Genomic DNA, 26,161 nt, shown 5'->3' on the forward strand with positions numbered 1-26,161 from the left:
AAAGAGTGATGGTACCAGAGAAGGGTGCAAGGGGACCTCTAAGCTCCTTCCAGTGCTGAGATTTTGACCTAAGTATTAGATACATATACTTGAAAAACATGTTTTATGGACAAAGGTGTTTGGGAAATGCTATGTGAACCCACCTTCTTGGATATTCATAATGAAGATCAATAATTTGAAGGATCTGAAAATGTAATACACATGTAATAGTTAGGGTTGTTCAGAAAAACAAAACCCTGACTAGTATAGATTTTGGTACCCAGAGTGGTTCAAGAGGAATAGAATCTTACAGATGGGTTTTCTGAATTGGTCTAGGCTGTCTGGGATTGGCTGTCTGGTTTGATTAAAGATGCTAATTATTTTCATTAATAACGGGAGCACTGATGAGTCCAAGTGGTGTGATATGGCGATAGTTCTATGCCAAATATCAACACTGCATACTCCTAACCAAATACCTTTAAGAGACAAGTTTCTGGGTACCCACATATATAATCCCTTCAATTTTTTTTTTCAAACTAACAAATACAATGAGATTGGCTGTTTACTCCTAATGTTGCTGGACAAAGTGGGAAAAGAAAAGAATGACCTAAAGGATTCGAATTTCCAGCTCAAGTTCTGTATAAATGACCTGAAAGCTTCTATGTCTGCCCTGAAAAAGACTCATTTCCTGTAGCTGCAAAGCTGAGATTCCTGAAAACCAAGCCCAGAATCTCATCCTGCTAGTGGCTGAATTACAAAACAATTGAATTCCCAACACTGGAGTGTATCTCCTACTAAAGTGAGGGCATTGATTGGAAAGGAATGGGATCCTGAAAATTGGAATGGAGACATATGGGAAGCCTCTGATAAGCTGGGGCCATTGAACCCCTCATTCTGATGCATCTTCTTTGCCACTAGAAGCAGTTTCTCTGCCTAGCAAAATACCATAGACTGAGTGTCTTAAATATCAGAAATCTATCTCCTCACAGTTCTAGAGGTTAGTCCAGGGTCAAGATAGCAACAGGATTTCTTCTGAGTCCTCTCCCTTGGCTTTCAGATGGCCGCCTTCTTGCTGTGTCCCCACATGGCCTTTCCTCTGTGCTCACGTAAAGCTGATGTCTCCCTGTGTGTGCAAATGTCCTCTTTTTATAAAAACACCAGTCAGATTGGATTAGAGCCCACCATAATGGCTTCATTTTAACCTAATCACTCCTTTAAAAGGTCTATCTGGCAATTCAGTCATACTCAGAGGTACTAGGGAATTACAAACTCAATACATGAGTGTGAAAGTGAAAAGTGTGAGCCTCTCAGTCTGACTGTTCGAAACCGCATGGACTATAGCCCATCAGTCTCCTCTGTCCATGGAATTCTCCAGGCTGGAGTATACTGGAGTGGGTAGCCATTCCCTTCTCCAGGGGATCTTCCTGACCCAGGGATCGAACCCAGGGCTCCTGCATTGCTGGCAGATTCTTTACTGTCTGAGCCACCAGGAAAGCCCAGTATATAAATGGGGGGGCACGATTTAGCCCATAACATTGCACTTTTAAAAGTTTAACTTTACTAGAACTCTGTTTCACAAGCACATTTGATTATAGCACACTTAAGTGATTTAATTCACACTTAATTACATATTAAGAATAATGCTCCTTAGTTTGAATTTATCTTACCAATGACCTAGATTTGTATAGCAATATCAATAATTTTATACAATATATAAAGCATAAGACAAAAATAGAGAATTTATATTATATGTAATATATTTAATGTTTATATAACAATATAAAAATAAAAATATTCTTAATAATAAAACATTATTGACAAACCACTTTTATCCATGTGATTTGATTCCACCTTCTATGAGATACACAAGTCAGATTGTTATCCCTACTTAATGAAACAGATTAAATGAAGCTCAGAATGGCTGATACTTACCTAGGTCATAGAGGTAGTAAATGGCTTCTCATATTATTGACTTCTTCCTTGTGATACAGCTTTCCAATACTATATAATACCCATCCTCCTTTAACAATATAACATGGCTCTCACTTCAGATCAAGACATGTTTGAACAGGGATTTTACCACTGGAATCAGTCATCCTGGTTGCAAATCTGCCTTCATGCTTACTGACTATGTCATCTTGGAAAAGTAATTTAACACCTCTGTGTCTCAGGTATGACATAGACAACAGTATTAATCTAAGGTGGGGGGGGGGTCTTAAGAGGATGAAATGAGTTAATTCATGAAAAGTACTTAGCACATACTAAACACTCAATAAATGTTAGTTATTACTATAGACACTGAAAAGGACCCTGTTGCTAGGAGACATTGAAGGCAAAAGGAAAAGGGGGTGATAGAGGATGAGATGGTTAGATTGTATCACTGACTCAGTGGACATGAGTTTGAGCAAACTCTGGGGAACAGTGAAGGACAGGGAAACCTGAATGCTGCCGTCCATGGAGCTGCAAAGAGTCAGACATGGCTTAGTGATTGAAACCAGCACATTACTGTGGAAATGTAAGTGACTGGTTTTGATAGACAAACAACATCCTATCACATGGATATAATATAATGGATTCAGCCATTTCCCAACTGAGTCCAGTTTTTGCCATCTGTTTCCCTTCTCAAAAACAAAAAATGAACAACACTTGGAGCTTAAAAGAATCCCAAGTGCCATGATGGCAGAGATGCCTGGAATGAAGAATTCCCAAACACCTCCTGGGCCTGAGCAGGCTCCAGCAGTGAGCGTGGTGGCCTGATGGTCCTTCTGAGGTCAGCAGACTTGGTGTGGAAGTCTCCTAAGAACAGGCCATCTCATGGGACTTTGAGTATTTCCTGCTCGTGATCAGCAACATCTCCTCTTGCAGTATTTTGGCAGGTTTGTCCTTGTTCCCGGCCAGAATCAGGAAGTTCAGAAGCACATGAAAACAAACAATACATTGAAAGGCTTCTCTCAAATTATTCAAAGTTCAAGAAAACAAGAAATTATTCAGCAGTATTGGGACATGGTATTTTATCTTATTAATTACGTTTCTTCTCATTAACATACCCATCCTTTTCTTTCCAATGAATGCTTTTCTTGGCATTAATTTCCATGAGACTTTTTCTTTCTCAAAGTGTATTTAGGTATGAGAAGTGATAGGGTGTCACTAAATTTTGCAAAAATTTGCAGGCATATTCGTGACCAGAGCTATCTTGTCCTCTGTGCAATTTTCAAATTATATTTTGATATTAATATCAATCTTAAGAATGACCACTGTTCTTAAGTTCAGCATGATTTTTTCTTAAAAATCTCTTCCCTTCATTTCAATGATCATAATTGGATCAACTGCAAGCCAACACTATAAAGTGCTACTTTTCAAATTTTTACTTATCATTTAAGATCATCTAAATATTGGCTTCTTAATAAAATCTTCTCAGTTTCCCAAATCCAGGTGATGTCCAAAGGACTCTGCTGCTATTTCACACTACTGTCACTCAGCTAAATTCAATGGACTTTTTTCAACCATCATTTCACTTACACCTTCAGCAAGATCTCTCTGAAAACCATTCCCTCTCTCTTGAATTACTCTCTTCCAAGACAAAGTGAGCTTCTGGATTTCTTCCCACCTTTACGGCTCTCTCTTCTCCTTTATAGACCCCTCCTCCAGCAAGATACTAAATGTTAGGGTTACTTAAACCTGCATGCCAAGCCTTATTCACTCATCACTTCATTTCCTGGACATGTGTATACATGTCCATAGTTTTATTTGATGTATAAATTTATATCTCCATCCCAGACATTCCCTGTGGGTCTAGACCCATACTGCCTACTTGACAGTTTTGCTTTGAAATCCCAGGAATACTTAAACTCAGAGGAGCCAAAGTTGATCACATGAACTTCTCCCAAATCTGGTCCTTTTAAAATTCCCCTTTTCTGTGGTTAGCACATGAATCATCCAGTACGAAAGCCAGAAATCTATGCACTATCTTTAATACTTCCCTCTCGCCCAGACCTGCCAGGCAGTTCTCCCTACTACACACTCTAAAATCTATTCACTTCTCTTCCAGGACCACTACTGTACTCCAAGTCACCATTCTCCTCAACTGAACTACTACGATGATCTCCTAACTAGTTGTTCTTGCCCCTTCCAATCCGTCTCTGTTATTCACCCAAAATTGTTTTTTTTCAACATGAAAATCTGATTACATCATCTTCCCCTTAAAATTGTCCTCTCACTTCCTAATTCTCTTGGAATAAGGTTAAACTCCTCAACCTGTCCTGCAAAGCCCTGACACCTCTCCAACCTCATTTTGCCTGTGACCCACCACATCCACTTTGTTATTTCTGGAATATGCTAGGCCTTGTTACAGGAGCTCAGATATGCCATCCTCCTGCAATACACTTTTAGACCCACAGGCCTGTCTGCCTGGATTGCTGCACTCAGGGCAATCATGTAATGTGTGAGCTAATCAGGATACTTTTGAATGTGAAAGGGGCGATATTACTGAATATAGCAGGCAAGACCACAGGCCTAAATCAAGATTCTCCAGAGCAAATCGGGACATGTGTTCACCTTAAATTAACTACTGTTCATTCTTCAGATCTCCAAACAAATGTCACCTCCTCAAGGAGGCTCATAACAACCTCCCTAACAAAGGGAAGTTCATTACTCTTAACATCAGTATATCTCCTCTTTGTTCCACTACCCAAAGTTGCAACTTTACATTTATGCATAATTGTTCTGTAATGTCCCCTCTAATAGATTGCAAACTTCATAAGGCCAAGATTCTTCCCAAGGTTCTTCACCATTGTATTACCTGCCAAAAATATCACATCTTATAAATATCATTTATCAAATGAAGGACATGAATGACTCCTCTTTGAGAACTTCCTTTATCTGTGATTGATACAACCAACCATCCAGTCATGCAAGACAGAAATCTACAAATCATCTTTGATACCTTCTTCTCCCTCAGCCCCAGGATTCAGTCCCTCCCTGTGTCCATTTTCTTTGAGGCCTCCTCTCTCTCCTCCTCCTCCTCTTCCTTTTCCCCAACCTCTCCTGCTGTAATTTTTTTTCCAGAAAGCTAACACACATTAGATATGAAGGACATCGCCTCCTATTGACAGGAGGTTCCTGAAAATAATGTTTCTAATTTAAATTATTTGCCTGTACCCACAGAAATTTGCTTACTGAAGACCTGGTATGAAAGTCTAAATCACAGCTTCAATCACTGTTCTAAAATATGAAGTTCTTTTAAATGTAAAATTATATTAAATTTTCAAATTGGACATCAACTAATTCTCTTTCAGTTCTACTAACTGACACATTTTTACAGGATTACTATGAAGTCATTTTAGACCCAGAGATATCCAAGTTATTTCTCCATATAAAATCATAAAACCTCACGACACTTCTGAGAGTGGGATCCAAACCCAAATATCCCAGTCTCGCTAAAAGTTAGATTCCTTCTGGCTTACATATTTACTCGTTTCTATGAATCTCTTCTATTAGACTATTAATTATCTGAAAGCCAACATAACATCTTCTCTACCTTTAGTTTTCCTTCTCCCCACCTATTTTCCAACACTGTATAATGTTTTACATGCATATTTATTGAAATAAACTGAATTAATCTAAGGTCTTCTCAGAGCCTACTCTAGAATTGGCCCCTTTGTTCTAACACTGAACCGAAAGTTCTACCACCCTACAAGATACCTGGCTCTCCGGTGGCATCTAGACTCCGTGTGGTCTAACCTGCATCACTGGGGACTCATGCATCTCATGTTAAACTCTGAGGCCCCACTGTTTGTCCTGGGCTTGTACTACTGGCATGAAGCATCAGGATTCAGCTTTCATTCAGGACACAGCCTTGGTACTAACTTCCATTAACCCTGACCTGCCCAGCAGAGAGAGGAGAAACACACCCGGAAGGATCAAGGAAGCCATGAATAACATCATCAATGAACCGACTGGTCGTTGTTGTGGGGGTTGGAGACACTGCCTCTGCACAGTGGTGGGTTAGAGAGCAAGGACTTCTGAGGCCAAATGGCTTCTGATCCCAATTCAGTTGACTTACAAACTCTGTATTCCTTGGCACAATGGGGATGTTACACACACCTGCCTCAGGCGGATGTTATGAGGACTAAACCAGTTCCTACATGTACCGTCCTTAAAACAGTTCCTGACTTTACAATTCTCCTAAATAATACCTGCTATTATGGGGGAGGACACAGGAATCTCAGAACAGTAACAAAATGATGATAATAGTTACTAGGGTTTTTTGAGAGCCTGTGATGTATCAGGCATTGTGAGCGTATGTTATACATTTATTAAAAAGCAACAAAATTTACTTTGGTGACATTCTGAAGATAAAGAGCATGATCCCAGAAATAAGTGAATAATGTGCATGCTTGCACTAGTGTTTTCATTACTTAAGGCAGATCCAGATCATGGATTCCCTAAAATGATTCCTCAGATTATTCCCCTTCTTTTCAATCTTTGAGAGAATACATGCTTTTTGTGTTCTTTTCAGGCTTTTTTTTTTTAGCAGCTTCTTGGAATTCTCTTAAGGCATTCCTGCTGCTTCTTGTTCAATATCCCTTTGTATTAGTCTCCTGTATTCCTAGAGATTGTAACTTTTCCCCTCATTTTCCCTCTGTAAAACCATGAAGCTGAAAAATACTAGTCTGAGTTAAAACATACCATACCCATGCTAGAACATAAAAACACTGCTATTTGTATATTCATTTTCACACCATTTAAGCCCCAAAATGTTCATTTGTCACAAAATATTTAATAATTCTAAACTAAAGTTGCAGGGTAATACAGTTAGGCAATAGAATATTGACTCTAACTTGGTGAAATTCCCCTTTGTCTGATTTTGACATGAAGTTCGAAGTTTCTTAGAAGAGAAGAGAGAAATAACTTTTTTTTCACACGCAAAGAAAACTTTATATTGTTCCTTGTGCCAAAAGCGTGGTTTCTGGACAACTAACTCCTGGTCCCTCTCTTTCCTACACACAAAGCTCCCTCAGCAGTAGCCCAGAAATGCACAATTAGTGCAACAGATCACTGGACAGGTTCTGAGCAACAGACAGCCTCACTCAAGAAAGTGAAGCAGAAGATAAAACCTCTGGGAGGGAATCTTGGGTCTCATCAGCCACCTTGGATCTCCCGTGAGCCCACAGTCCTCAGAACAGTCCTCTCTGCCTGACTTTACACTGGCTGCCTGTCGCATCCCATCAATCTGTGGAGTGATTAAATTGCACAACCTTTCTCCTCTGTTTGGCTAAATCGATGTCTTAGGAGCAATAATTCACTTTGCTAATTGAGAGTAGTCACCAGGGCTGAGGCGGTGCAGCCTGTTGAAGTGCTGGTGTGAGATTCGTGGATCTGGGTTCTCTCTGCCTTTGTTTGGCAAGTGGGCAGCAGTGACATGAGTTAGAAATATCTAAGGAAGTTCAGAGGAATACCTTGCATGAGCGCATCTTCTCTCCTGCTGTGTTTGGGCTGCTCAAGAGCATCTTTCGGACCCTACCACCATCTCATCTTCCTCGTTCATTGCGATGCCCTATAAACATCTGTCCTGGGTTCCTGCAGCCAGGCTCATTATCTTTTTCATTCATCTTAGATGCAATAAGAGCACAGTAGCTACTGCGCTGTGACTTTCCTACCTGTTTTCCCCACCCTGAGATGACCTTGACACCAAGACTGGGGCCGGAGTCTGGTTCTCGTCATGTGGCCCGTGTTTCAGCCACTGTAAGTTGTCATCGCTGTCAGAGTCTCCACCCTCTTTCCCAGTTACATAAGAGGCCACATAATGTCTGCTCCCTCCCAAGCTTTTATTAAACAGAGACAGCCTGGGAAGCCAAGTGGGCAAGAGGTCCATCCCGGAACCACGTCCCCTGGGAGGGTAAGTAGCTGTCTCAGCTCCTTGCCCATGTTGGCAGCTTTAAATACCCGAGGACGACATGTTATGTTTTCAGCCTGAAGGGGCAAAAGAGAAGCAGCCCTTTCAAAATAAGAATTCCCCTGCTGTTTGTTTCATTTTGGAACACAATAAGAACAGACCGAGGACACGACTCCGAGCTGTCAACGCTTCCTCCACTGCTTCCACAGCACCTTTCGTTTGCCAAAAGAAAAAAAAAAGTTGCTTCAGTTAAACAAGAGTCTCATGAATAGTTAAAATAATTGTTTAGCTTGGATATAAGGCCTTAGGTAAATAGATAATTGCTTGAGACTATGGACCAGTAAAAGCAATGCAGCAGGACACCACTCGACCTGTTCCTCCGACCAGTGGCCTCTGCTCCTCCAGGGACCATTGTCACTGAATCATTTCTCTCTTCCCAAGAACATATTGAAGCAATTTAATATCAGAAGGGGCTCCTGAAAGCAGGAGAAGGAGCAAGACCTTTCTATATAAGAAATTATACTGAGAACATTCATTTTACCCCATTCAAGCTTTGCTTCAATAAAACCCTCAAGATACCTCTTTGGTTTGTATTTAACTTTTCATGTTGGAAAATTCCTGAAATGCATTGTTAGCCAACTTACAGTCATCCTGACTCTTAGTATTTTTAACAGGATTTTATCCTTATTTTATTTTATTTTATTTATTTATTTATTTTTTATTAGTTGGAGGCTAATTACTTCACAACATTTCAGTGGGTTTTGTCATACATAGGCCCGAGCACTTGTCTCATGCATCCCACCTGGGCTGGTGATCTGTTTCACCGTAGATAATATACATGCTGTTCTTTCGAAACATCCCACCCTCACCTTCTCCCACAGAGTTCAAAAGTCTGTTCTGTACTTCTGTGTCTCTTTTTCTGTTTTGCATATAGGGTTATCATTACCATCTTTCTAAATTCCATATATATGTGTTAGTATGCTGTAATGTTCTTTATCTTTCTGGCTTACTTCACTCTGTATAATGGGCTCCAGTTTCATCCATCTCATTAGGACTGATTCAAATGAATTCTTTTTAATGGCTGAGTAATATTCCATGGTGTATATGTACCACAGCTTCCTTATCCATTCGTCTGCTGATGGGCATCTAGGTTGCTTCCATGTCCTGGCTATTATAAACAGTGCTGCGATGAACATTGCAGAGCAGAAAAAGAAGTAAAAGGAATCCAGATAGGAAAAGAAGAAGTGAAACTCTCACTGTTTGCAGATGACATGATCCTCTACATAGAAAACCCTAAACACTCTTCCAGAAAATTACTAGAGCTAATCAATGAATATAGTAAAGTTGCAGGATATCCTTATTTTAAAGCAATGATCTATTACACCTAATAGCCGTTAGGTTTATGAGTATCTGCTTCCCAGGTTGTAATTGTAGTTACAGCCAGAATAACCATTTAACAGAATCTTTCAAGTATGTGTTCTGTAGCTTCTTGTTGTTGCTGTTGATTTGTTTGGGTATCTTTGCTATCAACGTGTTTCACTGTTATTTGTCTTTTTTTCTCAGAAGTGGTATTGCATCATAAAAAAAATTATCTTAAGAAAGAAAGAAAGAATATAAAAGTGGCTCAGTCATGTCTGACTCTGCGACTTCATGGACTATACAGTCCGTGGAATTCTCCAGGCCAAAGAGCTTGAGTAAATTAGTTGCCAGGTCATCTGAGTTCTGCTGAATAATATTTTTAATAATTGCCTTCCATTTCTTACTTTAAAATAATAGATGTGTTGTTGATCCAGAGCAGGATTTGGTTGTCTTATTCATACAGTCCATTTCCACTGAAGTGCTGTTTGAATAAACATCTATCTGATTGAATCTCAAATTCATCAAGGGGCTGGATTCCCTGGTATTTAGTTTCCAGGGATCATGATGAATATATACTTGGTTTATGGGCAAAAACAATCAGAACATACATTATGCAATAAGAAGTTAATGCTTAACTCTTTATATAAGTTTTTTATCCTGATACTATAGAAGGATGGTTGATTAAGAACATGGGGTTTGGAGCCAGTTCTGAGTTTAAGCACAAACTCTCCACTCACTAGCTCTGAGCACAGACAAAATATCAAATTTGGCCTCAGTTTCCTCATTGGTGAATGGTATAATAATAATATTAATAGCTTCTTCGATGAGTTGTTGGGTAGGTAATATGAGACAATGCATGTAAAATGCTCAGCACAGCATAAGTATTCAATAGCGTTAACTATTATCGTTATTCAATAACGTTAACATGCTATTTTTCAGGCACTTGATAATTTCCTCACAAAAGTCCTGTGAGGTGTGGAAAAATGCTACATAATACAAATTTAAATATTAAAAAATTGGACCTCGAAGTGGTTATTGATTAGCCCAAGGTCACCCAAAATGGCAAAATGCTAATCCTCTCGGTAACAGGAGTTTCCTGATCCTAGCTTATCATCCCCTTTTTACACACTCTGCCACCTGGTGCTGTCTCCTCACAGTTTCTCTAAATCTAAAGTCTTACAGAATAATGGGTCATCTCTGCCTTAGACTTTCAGATGGACAAATGGAATAAACTCTGGCAGAGGCTTTAAAACCCATACTGATATTAGAAATTTTCTGGGAAAATAATAACATCAGAACTACAAAACTAGGAAGAACTGTTTGGTAAAACTGAGAAGAAAATACTAGTGAAGAAGTGAATTCCGAATAATGAGCCTGAAACCCATAGGAAAAGCCCAAAAGGATGACATAGTAGGTAAACAAATCCACAAGCCCAGCCAGCTTTCCACCAAATGAAGACAGTCTCACTTCTGCATAGGTTTTCAAGTGTGTGTCTCTTACTGTCGCTCATAAAATATAAATTCATTTAAATGCAGTGCTGAATTTGTTGTATCATTTTAACATGGGGGTCTATGACTTTTTTAACTTTAGAAACCAGGTGTGTACACTTCATAGGGCTAAAAATCAATGGTATCGAGGAGAGATCTTTGCCTATGAAGCTGAACAACCTAGATTTAAGGACTAACCCTGCTAATTGTAAGCTTAAAGCACCATAAATTCAGGCAGTCAAAGTCAATAGACAAATGGATAAAGAAGATACAGTATATATACACAGTGAAACATTACTCAGTCATAAAAAAGAATGAAATTCTGCCACTGCAACAACGTGGATGGACCTAGAGAATATTATGCTCAGTGAAATTAGTCAAACAGAAAACCACAAAAACATTTGATATGACTTATGTGTGGAATCTAAAAATTAACAAATGAATATATATAGCAAAAGAAAGACTCACAGACACAAAAAACAAATTAGTGGTTACCAGAGAGGAATAAGAAGAGGAGGGGGCAAGATATGGGTATGTGATTAAGAGAAACAAAGTGCTATGTATAAAATAGAGAAGGAACAAGGATATATTGTATAGCACTGGGAATTATTGCCATCATCCTATAACAACATTTGAAAGAATATAATCTATTAAAAACACTGAATCACTATACTATACACCTGAAACTAGTATGATATTGTAAAACAACAATATTTCAATAAAGAATAATGAAGTTTAAAAATAAATAAATTCAGTCTACTAAATGCCTTTAAGGGGCCTGAGACCTGAGCTGAGACCAGTAGGGTGAAATAGCAGTCCTTCACCCTCTTTTCTGAGCCTTTGTTTTCTCACCTATGAAGTAAGAGGAATAATAGTGGTTCTCCTTACAAGGCTATTGTGAAGATCCAAAGAGAGAAACAAGAAAATAAATGCACTATAATGTCTATGAAAGTGTTTTGTAAACTCTTTAGAGAGTTATAAACATAAAGATGTTGAAGACAACCCAAGGAGAGAAAAACTCTTCATGTTTTGCCAGTGGCTTTCCTATAACTATTGACCATCCACCCCAATGAACTTATCAGATGCTAGCATTCTCTTGTTTAATGCCAGATTATATTCATTATATTCATATTTTGAAATGTACTTTTCCATCCTTTCCCTCCTCCTCCCACTTTTCTGTATTCTGTAAATTGTAACATTCTTTAATATCAATATGGCACTACAACATCAGATTATACAAACCATTAAGTAAAGCATAAATATAAAATTCAAAGCAAGAATTGCCCAAGGGCTCACAGCTTGCAATTCATAAGCCCATGTATATACAAGGCCCATCTGTGAGGAATATTTTAAACAGTCAGTCACATGAATTATAACTGATGGAGATCTCACCCAGGCCCTGGTAAACTCCAGGAGTTAAGGAGAGAAGACTGTTCCTCTTCTCCACTCATAGGTGGAGGCCCTGGTGCCACCTCATGTCTGGGAAAGAGTGGTTTATGGAAGTGGACCCATTACTCCTGGAACTGAAACCTTCCCCAGTTCAAATCTTTCAGAAATATATTGGGTCTCATGTGTTTTTACCTCTCCTCTGAGTTCATGTTATACGTACTAATTGGTAGATTTGGTCTTTATATCTATTCTAGTCAATAGAAGACATTCACTTAGAGTCAGCTAAATACCAGACAACACACAAAGCACTATGGAGAAATGCAGAACACAAAATATGATCCCAGCTTTGCAGGTGTGTAGAAGGAAGTAAAACCAGCATTTATTTGCAGGCAGCAAGTATAATTTTAGATTCTCCAACCAATGCACCTTGAAGTGAGGCAACTGAGGCTCAGAGAAATAAAGTTTCCAATATCACACAAGTAGCAAGTGTCTGAGCTAAGTTTATCCAAGGTCTACCTTGTTCTAATGTTGCTGAAGCTGAAGCTCCAATACTTTGGCCACGTGATGTGAAGAGTTGACTCACTGGAAAAGACCCTGATGCTGGGAAAGACTGAAGGCAGGAGGAGAAGGGGACGACAGAGGATGAGATGGTTAGATAGCATCACTGACTCAATGGACATGAATTCGAGAAAGTCTGAGAGAGAGTGAAGGACAGAGGAGCCTGGTGGGCTACAGTCCTTGGAGTCACAAAGAGTCAGACACGACTTAGTGACTGAACAACAACAAGTGAATAAGTACTAGAAACTTTTAGCACCCGCGAAGGTGGCGCTAGGGGTAAAGGACCTGTCTGCCAATGCAGGAGACATAAGAGACATGGGTTCAATCCCTGGGTCAGGAAGATCCCCTGGCGGAGGGCAGGGCAACCCATTCCAGTATTCCTGCATGGAGAATCCCATGGACAAAGAAGCTTGGTGGGCTGCAGTCCAGGCAGTCGCAAAGAGTCGGATGCTACTGAAGCAATTTAACACTCGAAACTTTACACACTGAGTGTCTAAAGTACTAGGAGCTAGATGGGCCCTGGCAGATTCTAAGGCAGGTCAAATGATACAACCTGAGAAGCAAAGAAGGTGGATGCCAGTCAGAGGAAAAACAAACACCTGTGCTGGACCAAGAGAAACAGAACTGTGGGTAATTAAAACTTCCAATTCGAATAAAAGCTCTAATCCCAGCATGCTATTTGTCCTCCAGATTAAGATGCTTCATCTTTATGGCAATAGGAAGAATAAAAAAAACTACGGGAACTTTGTAAATTACCAAAATGTTCACAGACCTATCTTCCAGACAGATATAAAGGCATGCTGCTTCACTGGTTAGAATATTGCCAAGTCCATTACGCTCAGCATTCATTAAATATCCCATAGCACTCTCTTAAAGTGAATGGAATCGTTTTTCTCCTGATATTTGGTGTTGGTTCCAGTGACATAAGTGGGTAAGAGAATTTACAGAGGAAAAGTGAATACACTTGGCAACGTTTTCAAACGTTTGTTTGGATTTTGTTTTCTAGGAGATGTACGACTGAGGGGTCAGACGGGGGTTCCTGCTGAACGCCGCGGCTCCTACCCATTCATCGACTTCCGCCTCCTTAACAGTGAGTAATCAAGTGTACCTGGAAAGGAACAAACGTTTCCTTTAAAAAATAAAATAAAATAAAATTCTCACTTCCCTCTGAACTTCAAAACCCTCGGAGGTCTGCCTTCCTTCCTCTGTGTCTCCCCTCCCAATTGCAAATTAACCCTTGGTCTTTAGATTTCCTTCGTAGTGAAGTCATTCAGCCCAGCCCTACCTCTCAGAGCTTGGGCGGCAGTGGGGTGTCCAATGAAGTCATGTCAGCTTGAAAAATGTAAATCTTCCAAACTGTGAAGCCCTATACAAGGAAACGATTCCCTCCACTATCCAGGACTTTCTCTCCACCTTCAGCCAGGACTAGACCAGATGAGATTCTATTTTATTTTTAAAACTCCACAAGGAAACCTATTCTACCACTGCCCTTAGTAACCATACATTATCTTATTTCCCTTCTTTATCTAATCTAAGTCTCTGAGGTCTGTTCTTGCACTCCTGGTAGAACTCTTCACCATGGCAAAGTCATTTCAGTCTCTACTTGCTGCTGCTTCCGCCATTATGACTACTTAAGAAGTTCATTTATTGCTACCGTCCCACTTTCTATTTTATTCCTCTTTTGGAGATTTGCTCAACCTCTGGTTCATAATTCTCTTAAACTCAGGTTCCTCTGGAAACCCAAACCAGTAACAGTCACCATTCCAGGTTTCATGTCTTTTATTACCATCATCCTTCACTTGGGACTTGGGGGTAGGGAATGAAGAAAAATGAGTATATTTCACAACTTACTCCAAGGTTTTCAGTATTTGGTTCTCATATCACTTCCCATCCATAAATTTCAAAGTGCTGGGTTGTACCCACAAAGTATTACTTTTCTTTGGCATAAACAAGTTTAACTCAAGATGTAATTTGATTTATCTTGACCCCTGAAAATTACTAGAAGAAACTGGAACTTGCTATTTCTGATCCTTAGATCCTCCCAAGATCAATGAAGGATGGACATGAGTGTATTTCTCCTGGCTTATTCACCTCCCATATCAGTGTGCAATATCTGTCTTTGCAGTTCTTTCAGAGACAGAGATTTGGAGTAACTCTTTTCATACTAGAGACAACCCCCCTCACCCATTCCCCCAAAATTGCATTTTAGAGGCTAGAATCTGAGTCACTAGACTAATGCAGTTTTGGTCACAGCCTGTGAGGAGCTCCAACAGTGTCTCTTATTGCTTTTGTTGTTGTTTAGTCACTGTTGTGTCTGACTCTTTGCAACCCTGTGGACTGTAGTATGCAGGCTCCTCTGCTCATGGGATTTCCCAGCCAAGAATACTGGAGTGGGTTGCCATTTCCTCCTCCAAGGGATCTTCCTGACCCAGGGATCAAACTCACATCTTCTGCTTTGGCAGGCAGATTCTTTACTGCTCAGCCACCAGGGAAGCCGACAGTGTCTCTTAACCCCTCCTTATAACCCTGAATGCGTTGTTCCAGCTACCCATGGAAGTTACCCCTTGAGACAGCCTCTAACCTCTATGGGTTTCCAGGTCCCAGCCATATGGCTTCACCAAGGAGTATGGGGATGAGCAAGGGCCTAATTTACTGTCCCATGTAGACCAGGACCCTCAACAGCACCACATTCTGAAGGTTAGAGGCAGAAAATAACCAAAAAACCTCTTTTCAATAGTAAATGAGATGTTATGTCATGGGTTCTAATATACAGCATGAACAAATTAGGAAAATAGGAGACATTTCCCCCTATAATTCCAAGGTTCCAAATGATAAACTCTTTTTTAAAATTTATTTATCCTAGTATTAATGAGCAACCTCAACTGCTAAGAATGGTTATCTTTGCAGGTGGAACTATGGAATATTTAACTGTCTACATCTTAGGCTTCTGTAACACTTGGATTTTTCAATATATTGTTTTACTTTTTAAGCTGAAAAAAATTGGAATGTAGAAAATATTTCAAGAGAAAGTTAATGTAGATAATATTTCATTGTTATATTATTCACAATATAATAGATCATCTGTAACCCGGTGCTTTCCTGTCATCCCTCTGCTGCAGATCCTCCAGGAACTTTCTGGCACCTAGCCCCAACCCTAGCCTCCTTTCCCTGACCCAGGTTGCTCTCTGTCCTCCATCCCCATTTCACCTTGCCTGTTGCTCATGACCTCCCACCCACTGAGTGACAGTGTTGGCCATCCATCTTATAATTCCCTTTCTCCTCTGTCTGCACGCCACTCTGATAACCCTTTCACTCATGTCTCTTTATCAGTAACATATGCTAAGGCAATATTAATTTGCCTTTGCTGTACTTCGTTTCATAAGCTGTCTCAATTTTTTTCCTAGATACAAAAAAACCTCATCCCTACATAGACTACAAGATCCTAAATGATATTCTCTTGATAGTTGTTGACCTTTTAGCAACTCCTGTCAACTTACTGAATGAAGGGTCTCCTCAAAAAGATATTAAATAATTATAAATGTCAATCATCCTCTTCATTTAACTGAGGAGCTCAGATAGAGCTGAAACCCTCTGAGACTTTTTCTTATTTGTGATACTACCCATTCCATTGTCTAGAACCAATGACATGACTGTGGTCACTCTCCACAGTTTCCTTAGGCTACAACAGAAGCAGCTTGTCACTCAGTAGCAGCAGATGTGTGGATATCTGTGTCATACAGAGTCACATAAGATATATGTGTCCTATCCCCTACTGCCTTATAGCAAAGAATCTACTTAATTTTCTTTGATCTCATCCTTGTCCATGTTGTGGTTTGCCTGAGCTGTTAGTGTCTGCTTTCCACCTAAAGGGAAACATTTTAAATACAACCTTATAAAAAAATGTAAAATAAACCCCTAAGAATATTTTGGGACTTCCTCCAAAAACTTTGTCTTACCTGTCGATTCCAATTCTACACCATAAGTACCAAATTCAAGTGATTTTTTAATGTAATTTACCTTAATTTTGAGTCAATTTTTCTAAGAATAGGCACAGACCCATTTTCCTCAAGTGCCTTCAGTTCTGTAAACTCTCCCAAGAATCTCATCTAGAACTTTTAAAAAAATAAAATAAAATACAGGAAAAACTGTATCACCATAACCTCTCTTCCCTGCGTCTGCATCCCTGCAGCCTTCCTCCTACAAGACTTCGTGAGAACCACACGGCTGCCCTTCCCTGTCCAGCGTGTCCATGACAGCTTACCCTCTTCCACCCACCTCAGCTATGCCTTGAATGGCTGAAACATGCACAAGCAAAAGCATGCACTAAGTAGTCAGATCCATGCACTTCTCCCATTAGCCACAACCCCCACCTGTCACAATAGGACAGGAGACATCAGAACTCCTATCTAAAATAACTGCCCTTCCATCAGAACACAGCTCCTAGGTATTAAAACAGAACTAGAACAGAGATGGGCAAACAATAGCCAATGCACCAAATCTGTGTCACTACCCTGCCTGTTTTGTCAACAAGATTTTATTGGAATACAGCCATGCCCATCCACTTACATGTTGTCTACAGTTGCTTTCACCCTACAATGGGAGAGCAGGTTAACAAAGACCATGTGATCCACAACGTCCCAAAGACTTAGTATATGACCCCTTACAGAAAAAAAAGTTACCAACCTTTAAGTTAGATTTTTTAATTGAGGTAAAGGAGTTTATGATATCTCCATAGATACATTCAATCCAGTCTATTTTCCTTTGTTAACAACATTTTCTTCTTTTCAATTCCCAGTGCCATGACTTTAAGAATTAACCAAATTTACATGCAGTAGGAGGATAAGCCAAAGTGAAACTCTCTTGCTGATCCAGATTTTAAACTCCACAATTATAATTTCTACATGCGCAAATGTTCTTCTTCAAGAGGTGCTCCTTTCCCCATATTCTTTGAGGGCAGAGAACTATGGTAACCATGTACCTGTCATCCATGTATAAGGTGACAATATATACCCTGCTTTGCCTGCAATAGCCCTAATTTGTACCTGTTGTCTAGGCATACTTATTAATAATGCTACCTTTCAAATATCATAATATCCAGACTTGGACAATAAATTACAATGCCAATGGATTATACGGTTTTTCCCACAAAAAGAGAACTCCAAGCCAACACCCCTCCTATGTTACCTGCAAACTGAGAATGAAGATCAGAAAATCCTCCTCATAAAAGAAATTCACCCAGATCAATAGACATGTGAGATAAAATTACTTGTTAATAGCCAATTTCGTTTCCTGTTTATATTTTATACCATCTAGAAAAGAGGCATCTGTATGAATTTCCAGAAGCTTCTCTGGATCAGTAGCAGGAAACTGGTTTCAGCACCATTGTGTGCGAATCGGGAATCATAGGCTTTTAAAAAGACTCCTTTAACATCTAAGTATGGAGGGACAGAATGGAATGAGAAAAAGGGTGACAATGATTTTTATTCCACTTGTGGCTCTGAAACAGAGGACTGAAAGGAAGCAGGAGGGAAAGGAATGTAATTTCTCACATTATCCTCAGGCTGATTTCCGACATACTAATTTCATTTACTGACTTTGTTTGGGGGAAAACAAGAGAGGAGAGAATGTAGAGAAGAGCGTTCAGAGAGACAGGTGGCCACAGAGGTGAACGTAGCAGAAGCAATTACAGTTTTATGCAGAGCAGGTGGCTGCTGCGACCCCTGTTGCATCTCTGTCTCCTGACTTAATATAATCAGGAGCCTGAGTAGATAATAACTAGGGGGAGATGTTCCCGTGGCAACCATTTCAGAGCAACATGATGTGATTTCCATGTGGGCTCAGCGAAGGAAGTGACATAGAAAGCAAAGATGACTATGACTATAGAAAGCCGGTGACTATGGAGCTGGAGGGGAAGAAGGAGCGTCAGCTGGAGGTTTTAGGACACTAGCTATCAGTCGCCAGAGTACCTGGAGCTCCAGACCAGCCCTGAGGCGGTGCAGTAGTAGGTTAATTGGCTAATTGGCTTTTCTTATCAGTTAGTTTGTTAATCTTGATATTTAAAGTTCTATTCCTCCTGACCTGCCTCTCCACTCAGGGCAATTTTAGCTGTAGAAGCATGAGGTAATTTTCGTAGAGCTACCAAAATATTTTCCTTTGATTATAATTTCCAAAATAGAATATTTGCAAACATGTTTATATTAACCTTTATAAGTGAGAGACCCACATGCTTTATCAGAATCTTCCATCTAAACATATTACACCCTGCAGAAATATAAAATACATTCACATAAGGACCATCAACCAAAAGCCACCCTGCATGTTACAAATCTGGTGCTAAATGATATCCCCATCTAAAAGACGGTGGGGGGGGGGTCAATTTGATTATAAATTCCATTTTCTAAGAGAGAATTCCTAGCAGATGGTGACAGCCTTTTAGTAAACTTCTGAAAGATAAGTTTTTTCCCATTTTTTTTTAACGTGAATCTGCCTGCAATGCAGATTCCTGGGTTCGATTCCTGGGTTGGGAAGATCGCCTGGAGGAGAGCAGGGCAACCCACTCCAGTGTTCTTGCCTGGAGAATCCCACGGACAGAGGAGCCTGGCGGGCTGCAGTCCATGGGGTCGCAGAGAGTGAGACCCAGCTGAGCGACTCAGCCACGGCACAGCAGAGTTGATTTACAATGTGTTAGTTTCAGGGGCACAGCCCAGCAACTCAGCTGCAGATGTATTTTTCCTTTGGCTTCTCTACCCTTAGAGGTTATTACAAAATATAGAGTATAGTTCCCTGTGCTATTCAGAAGGTTCTTGTGGGAGATCTCTATACATACATACCTGCTCAGTCGTGTCCAACTCTTTGCGACCCTATGCCCTACAGACTGCCAGGCTCCTCTGTCCATGGGATTTTCCAGGCAAGAATACTGGAGCAGGTTGCCATTTCCTCCTCCAGGGGATCTTCCAGACCCAAGGATGGAACCTGCGTCTCTTATGTCTCCTGCATTGGTGTGCAGATTCTTTACCCATGAATCCCATGAACGGATGAGGCTGGTGGGCCACAGTCCATCAGGTTGCAAAGAGTCAGACACGACTAAAGGACTAAGCACAGATGCAATTGTGATTTTAACCAACAATACTGTGTAATATATGTCAAAATTGCCAAGAGAGTAGGTCTTACCTCTTATCGCCACAAAAAAGAAATGATAACTAGGTGAAGGAATAGAAGTGTTAGCTATCACTATGGTAGTAATCATATTGTAATATATAAAGGTATCAAATCAGCATGTTGTACACCTTAAACTTACACAGTGCTCTATGTTGTTATGTCTCAATTTTCTAAAAATAAAAGAAAAACTTAAAAAACAAAAAATAGGAACTTCCCTGGCAGTCCAGTGGTTAAAACTCCATGCTTCCACTGCAGGGGGCACAGGTTCTATCCCTGGTCAGGGAACAGTCATTCCAAATGCCACATGGCAGCCAAAAAAATTAAAAACAGAAAATAAAATAGAAACATTCTTTAAAAAAGTGTTACTGTGATTTGAAAGAAGTCATGCTCAGAGCATGATATCCCACCAGTCCCGAACCCCAGCCCTGAGCTCTCCAAACAGAGTAGGAAGGCGCTAGCTGGGACCAGTTCAGATTTTTCCAGTGCCAAGGTAACGCCCCACAATTTCAAAGTTCAATATTTGCCTTCCTCTGGAAGAAAGGCAAGGCACTGGTTGTGGTTGTGGTGCCTGCTGACTCACCTGGAACATACTCCATGAGGGGCACTCAGGGTTTCTGGCTGAAGGCTCCCAGCACTTCAGATGCGGAAGTGCCAGACCCAGAAGATGGTTAGCCACCGAAATGCCACTGCATCACAGAAGGCAGAGTTGATGGTGTCTGCCTTGTTTCCCTCATTCCCTGTCACTATTCATCATTGGCCATTGGTAGATTGCCTCCTCGGGTAACTAGTGTGCCAGCTACCAAAGATACAAAGATACAGGAGACGTAGACACTGGCTTCAAAGAATTTACAGAGACACGAAAATCAAAGTGAAAGTCGCTCAGTTGTGTCTGACTCTTTGCGACCCCATGGACTGCGTGGACTTCTCCAGGCCAGAATACTGGAGTGGGTAGCCTTTCCCTTCTCCAGGGGATCTCCCCAACCCAAGGAGCGAACCCAGGCCTCCCATATTGCAGGCAGATTCTTTACCAGCTGAGCCATAGGGGAAACCCAAGAATACTGGAATGGGTAGCCTATCCCTTCTCTAGGGAATCTTCCTGACCCAGGCAGTCAGATTCTTTACCAACTGAGCTATCAAGGAAGTCCTTTTTCAGAGACATAAGCAAATACATTTTGATATGATGTAATACATCTAATAATAATACATGAGTATTGAATAAAAGTGAGCTTCCCAGGTGGCTTAGTGGTAAAGAATCTGCCTGCCAATACAGGAGACTCAAGAGACATGGATTCGACCCTTGGGTTGGGAAGATCCCCTTGGGTTGAGAAGGAAATGGCAACTCACTCCAGTATTCTTGCCTGGAAAATCCCATGGACAGAGGAGCCTGGAGGGCTACAGTACACGGGGTTGCAAAGAGTTGGACATGATCGCCATGTAAACAAGATTCTGAGGAGAGAGGAATAAACTTTGGGGAAGTGAGAGAAAGGAAGAATCAACTCTGTTTGGGGAAGTGAGAGAAGGCTTTCTGGAGGATCTAAAACCTGAGCAACTCTGAAGCAACAATGATGTGAAGGAAGGCTGCACACGGAGGCCAGGGTTTAGGGCTTCAGGACCTAAGGAACCAGGAAAGAGTCGTCACCCAATCTACTCAACTGGATATACATGTTATTGGAGGATGAGGTATTCAAGGAGGATCCATGCACTATCCCTGACTGTCTGGGGAAAACTATATTCAAAAAGGAACAGTTTTTACCATCTAAAGCCAGAACTGAAAATAGCCCTTGCCTTCTATTAACCTGGCCAACATCCTTTAACAAATTTATTTTTTATCTGAGTGATAAAAACAGAAAATTGAATCCATGAGCCCAGTATTTCCTCTGGGCTATTATCCATTATTTCAGCAAACACTCACTCTGCCAAACAGGCCATGAGGCCAGGGTGCCCTGAACCACACCAGTAACCACAGGGCTGAAACCACCTTTTACATGACAGCTAGCTCCTGTCTCAGATGACAATGGACCAAAGTCTGCCAGATTCACTGAACACAGATATCTTAATAATTCCTTCCTAGTCCACAGGGACTGTGGGGTGGCAGGGTGGCACCTACAGTATCCATCCCTGGGCTGAAGATTCTGAGTGTTTAAAAGAAACGTTTAGATATTCCTTTTCCCTCAAAGACCCAACAACATTACTATTGGCTAGGACAAATACACATAAAACCAAAGACCATACAAGGCCATAAATGAATTAGTTCTCAAATAATTGACATGGACAGTAAATCAGAGACAAGAGAAGGCAAAGATTGCTGATGTGCCCTGAGCAGGAGAAGAGGGCTTTATGATCTTGGGCTGAAATCTAAATGATAAGGTGGAGTGTTGGCTGGTTCAGAAATTGCCTAGAGGTGAAACTGGACTGACACATGGGAGACATTAAGTCATTGAGTAGGAAGAAGGGCCCAAAAGTAGTAAAGTGTGTTGACTAGAGAAAATGAAAAGGCTTGGAATGCCAAGATAAAGAATTTGAACTTGATTCATTAAGGAAAGAGAATTGCTGGAGAATTGTAAGAAAAACATGGATAAAATAGTGTTTCAGGAAATTAACTCACATCCATATCTTAGGAGGAACAGTCCCAATGAATCAAAAGAAATATAGTCAGGCGGCATACGATGACGGCAGTAGAAATGAAGGTATAAATCCAGAGATGACATGAAGAAGAGGAGATAAAATGTGCTGATACTGAAGACCAGGCCTTCCAGGGGTTGGTCTGGTCATCTGAAACACCAGAGGTGAAGTCATTGGTGAGGAAAGTGGACAGTGATGGGGAAAAGATGGTGAGCTCAGTTGGGACACATTGTTTGCAGAATAGTCCAAGTGGAAATATCCAGTGCAAAGCTGGAAATAAGGGCCTGCAGTGCAAGAGAGAGAGGCTTGTCTTGGATGCTCCATTTGGGAATCCCATCCATCCATGAGCCATATGGCCAGAACAGGCATCACAAAATCAACTACTTTGTTCAGATGCTCCTAGAGTGTCAATTTGTAATATTCTTGATTTAGCAAAGCATAAAGCAGTGAATGATAAAGCCCACAAGGAAGGAAGTTTCACCAGCAATTTTTTTACCTCTGTGAGAAACAGTTTAGACACCTCGGTTCAGATACCCGCCCCCCCACTCCTTCCTCCCCTCACAGATTCTCTTTGGTACAAACGTGGCTCCTTGTGTCAGAACCCAGAGGGTTTGCTAACTCACCTGAAAACAGCACAGAGAAATGGTAATTTTCTACTGCAGCATTTCCTTGAGTAAAACCCTAACCCACCAGGAGTATTTCTGGCGTAAAGTGGCGTCTTTGGATTTCTGGAGACAGTAAAATATAGAGGGAAGTAGGAGCAAGTCAAGTTTCTTTTGACTGACGTTTCCCTCTGAGTCACTGAGCTAGAATGACTTGTTTGTTAAATAACATTAAATTCAACCTCCTACCCAGAAGCAGGCACAGGCGATCTCTTGTGACTTCATTAGTAAACAAAATGAGGGGTTATGTCCTCTGATTACCAGTCTACCCTCAGAGTTTCAGAAGCTCTGAAAGACTCACCATGGTCCCCGTTGAACTACATATATGGGAAAATAGTGTTTCCATCCTTAAAATCTTTTGTGTGTTTCCAAACTGAGATCTCAGGGTTAACACACAAGATCAAGATCTTGTTTTCTTTCTAACTAGCAAACTAAATTGCCTTGGGGCACCTGGGTGGTTTATTACTGATAAGTAACCTTAGGAGAGAGGGCAGTGAAACCCGTGCCTGAGAAAAGTGGCAGCAATTACAGAGGAAAGTCTCAAGGGAAGGTGGCCAGAGTCACTGCACCTAACAACGGCCACCACAACAACATTAACCGGGGAGCTGCTTAATCCCCGGCCCAGGAAGCAGGCGGCTGGCGCTGGAGCCATCTCATGCAAGGCTCCCCAAGGCTGCAGTCTCCCCAAGGTCGAGAAGCACAGGAGGGCTGCTGTGAGCATAGAAATAAGAGGTCTTCACACCCTTGCAGGCTGCTTCTTTGTAGGGTCTACCATGGCTGCCCGCCAGAGCCCCATGCACACTGAACCATGGTCAACAGAAGAGACCGATGGAAAGACAATGAACTTTCAAGTCAGACCCGAGTTTAAATCTTACATCTTCTGTGAGCCTGGGAAAGGTTCCCAAACTATTTAATGGAAGGACATTGTAACACCTGCCTCACTGGGACGAGGTGAGAGGTGCATGAAATCAATGTGTCCAGTAGCCCATCTGGCTCCTAGTAGGTCCACTATAAATGTAGTCAGACTTTGGATCTATCTACTGCCTCTGCTGAGTGCACCCCTATACCTGGGCACCTCCTCTCCTGGGAGACATCTACATTTGTCCCTCGGGACCACAGAGGATTGGTTTCAGGAGCCCCACGCACGTGGATATCAAAATCAGCGAATGCTCAAATCCCTTACAATATCCACACTCCTTATCCATGAATGCAGAACCCGTGGATGTGGAACCCAAGGATATGGAACCTATGGATAGGGAGAGGGGGTCTGTATTCACTGCCCAAGCCCTCATGCAGTATTATGACCTTTATGAAGACTATTTTGGCCCTCCTAAGAAGCTAATTATTCCTTCTGTGCTCCCACCACATCTTCAAGAAAGTATCCATCACACTGTAACTGCAAACACCTTGAACCTGAATCTCCAGATAGTATATTCTCAAAACAAGCTGAGGTGATCTGGTGCAGCAAACCTGGCCCTTCCATGGGTATCTGGAAACCACTGACTTAGGTCAGTTATGCCATACACCTATCAAATGATAATATCATCAACAGTAATAATAGCTAAGATGTGTGGAACCTTTAGATTCTAGATACTGCTTTACATGCTTTGTGCACGTTGACTCATTGAATCCCCACAGATCCCTATGAAGTAGGCACTACTATTTAAAATGAGGAAAAAGTGAAAATGAAAGTGTTAGTCACTCAGTCGTGTCCCACTCTTTGCAACCCCATGGACTATAGCCCACCAGGCTCCTCTGTCCATGGAATTAATTCTTCAGGCAAGTATACTGAAGTGGGTAGCCATTCCCTTCTCCAGGGGATTTTCCCAACCCACGTCTCCTGCATTGTAGGCAGATTCTTTACCATCTGAGCTACCAGGAAACTGAAGCTCAAAGAGGAGAAACAACTCTCCCAGGAAGTAACTTGTTAGCCAAAATTCAAACCTCAAAAATACAATGCCAGAGCACAAGTTCTTTACCATACTGGACTATAATTCGTCTTTATATATATATGTATGAATGTTAATATTCAAAGGCAGTCGTGTATGCCATATTGTACCTTTAAGTGCCAATTACTATATTAAATATTTTTCTTACATTATAATTGTTATTTTTATAGTACATTTAAACAATTCCCTCTTTGTTATGAAACTGCTTCAGTATCATTGAACAAATGTTTGTATAACTTAACTTACTTATAAATTTGTAGTTATACACCTAAATGCTAGGCTTTGCAACTATTCAACTGTTTTTCAATATTCCTACTGTTGGGTCAGATGCTGCTGAGTGACAAATTGCTCAGTTCATCACCTGACCTTGTATGCTTCGATAAGAAGGAGAAGGGTGTGGTGGTGACAACTGAGGACACTTGTCAACTGTCCCCAAGAAGGAAATGGAAGCACTATTGTGACAAATTTAAGTCAGATTTGAGGCTGCCACCGGTTGCTTTAATTTTTCTCAAGGGGGAGTTGGTTATTTCCTGTCATGCAAACTGCATCATTGAAAGACAGTTTCTGAAAATGTTTATAATACCTTAAGTAAAAAGAAGCAGGATGCAAATTGCATATCTTATAAGAAGATCTCAGTTGTGTTTTTAAAAAACACACCAGAATTTTAACAGGGATTACTTCTAGATGATTATTATTTTCCTTTTTCTGTTGTTATGTCACAAGCGTGTGTTCCTTTCATATTCAGGGCAAAAAAAAAAAAATTATTAAAAAGGAAAAAAACTCAATGTTGACCAGAAATAGAGCATTTACCTTTTTTTTATAAATAAAGTACTATCAGGATGCAGAAAATGAAGTGGGTCCCATGGTCTAGAAAATATTATTTACTAGGCTTCCTTGGAAAACTGATTGGAAGTTGTGAGATTGGGTGACTATGGAAGCCATGTGTGGTACTTCTCAATGATGGCTTGTTCTTTAAAAATGAAGTTTATTCCGAAGAACATGAAACCAAACTTCAAATGCACATTTAAACAGCACTTTGCATATATAAGCTTTTGAATGAAGGCACTCAAGAGATCTTTCAGCCCCATTTCTCAGTTTTACAAG

At 40.7% G+C, this 26,161-nt stretch overlaps 1 protein-coding gene and 1 long non-coding RNA gene across 6 annotated transcripts in view; one reads left to right on the plus strand and one right to left on the minus strand.

Moving 5' to 3' along the window:
* LOC122434103 overlaps positions 1 to 23,187 on the minus strand; it is a 69,099-nt gene extending 45,912 nt beyond the window's left edge. The window contains exon 1 of the long non-coding RNA XR_006267246.1: positions 23,070 to 23,187. This is a non-coding gene — a long non-coding RNA (uncharacterized LOC122434103). The remainder of the gene's footprint in view (positions 1 to 23,069) is intronic.
* Positions 1 to 26,161, plus strand: part of PDE7B (phosphodiesterase 7B) — a 367,556-nt gene that overhangs the window by 264,668 nt on the left and 76,727 nt on the right. For all 5 annotated transcript variants that reach the window (XM_043457265.1, XM_043457268.1, XM_043457267.1 and 2 more), the window contains one exon: positions 13,673 to 13,756. In XM_043457265.1, the coding sequence (XP_043313200.1) occupies positions 13,673 to 13,756 (84 nt within the window). The remainder of the gene's footprint in view (positions 1 to 13,672; positions 13,757 to 26,161) is intronic.

The sequence above is a fragment of the Cervus canadensis genome, chromosome 33 (assembly GCF_019320065.1).
Source record: "Cervus canadensis isolate Bull #8, Minnesota chromosome 33, ASM1932006v1, whole genome shotgun sequence".
In the NCBI taxonomy this organism is placed as follows: domain Eukaryota; kingdom Metazoa; phylum Chordata; class Mammalia; order Artiodactyla; family Cervidae; genus Cervus; species Cervus canadensis.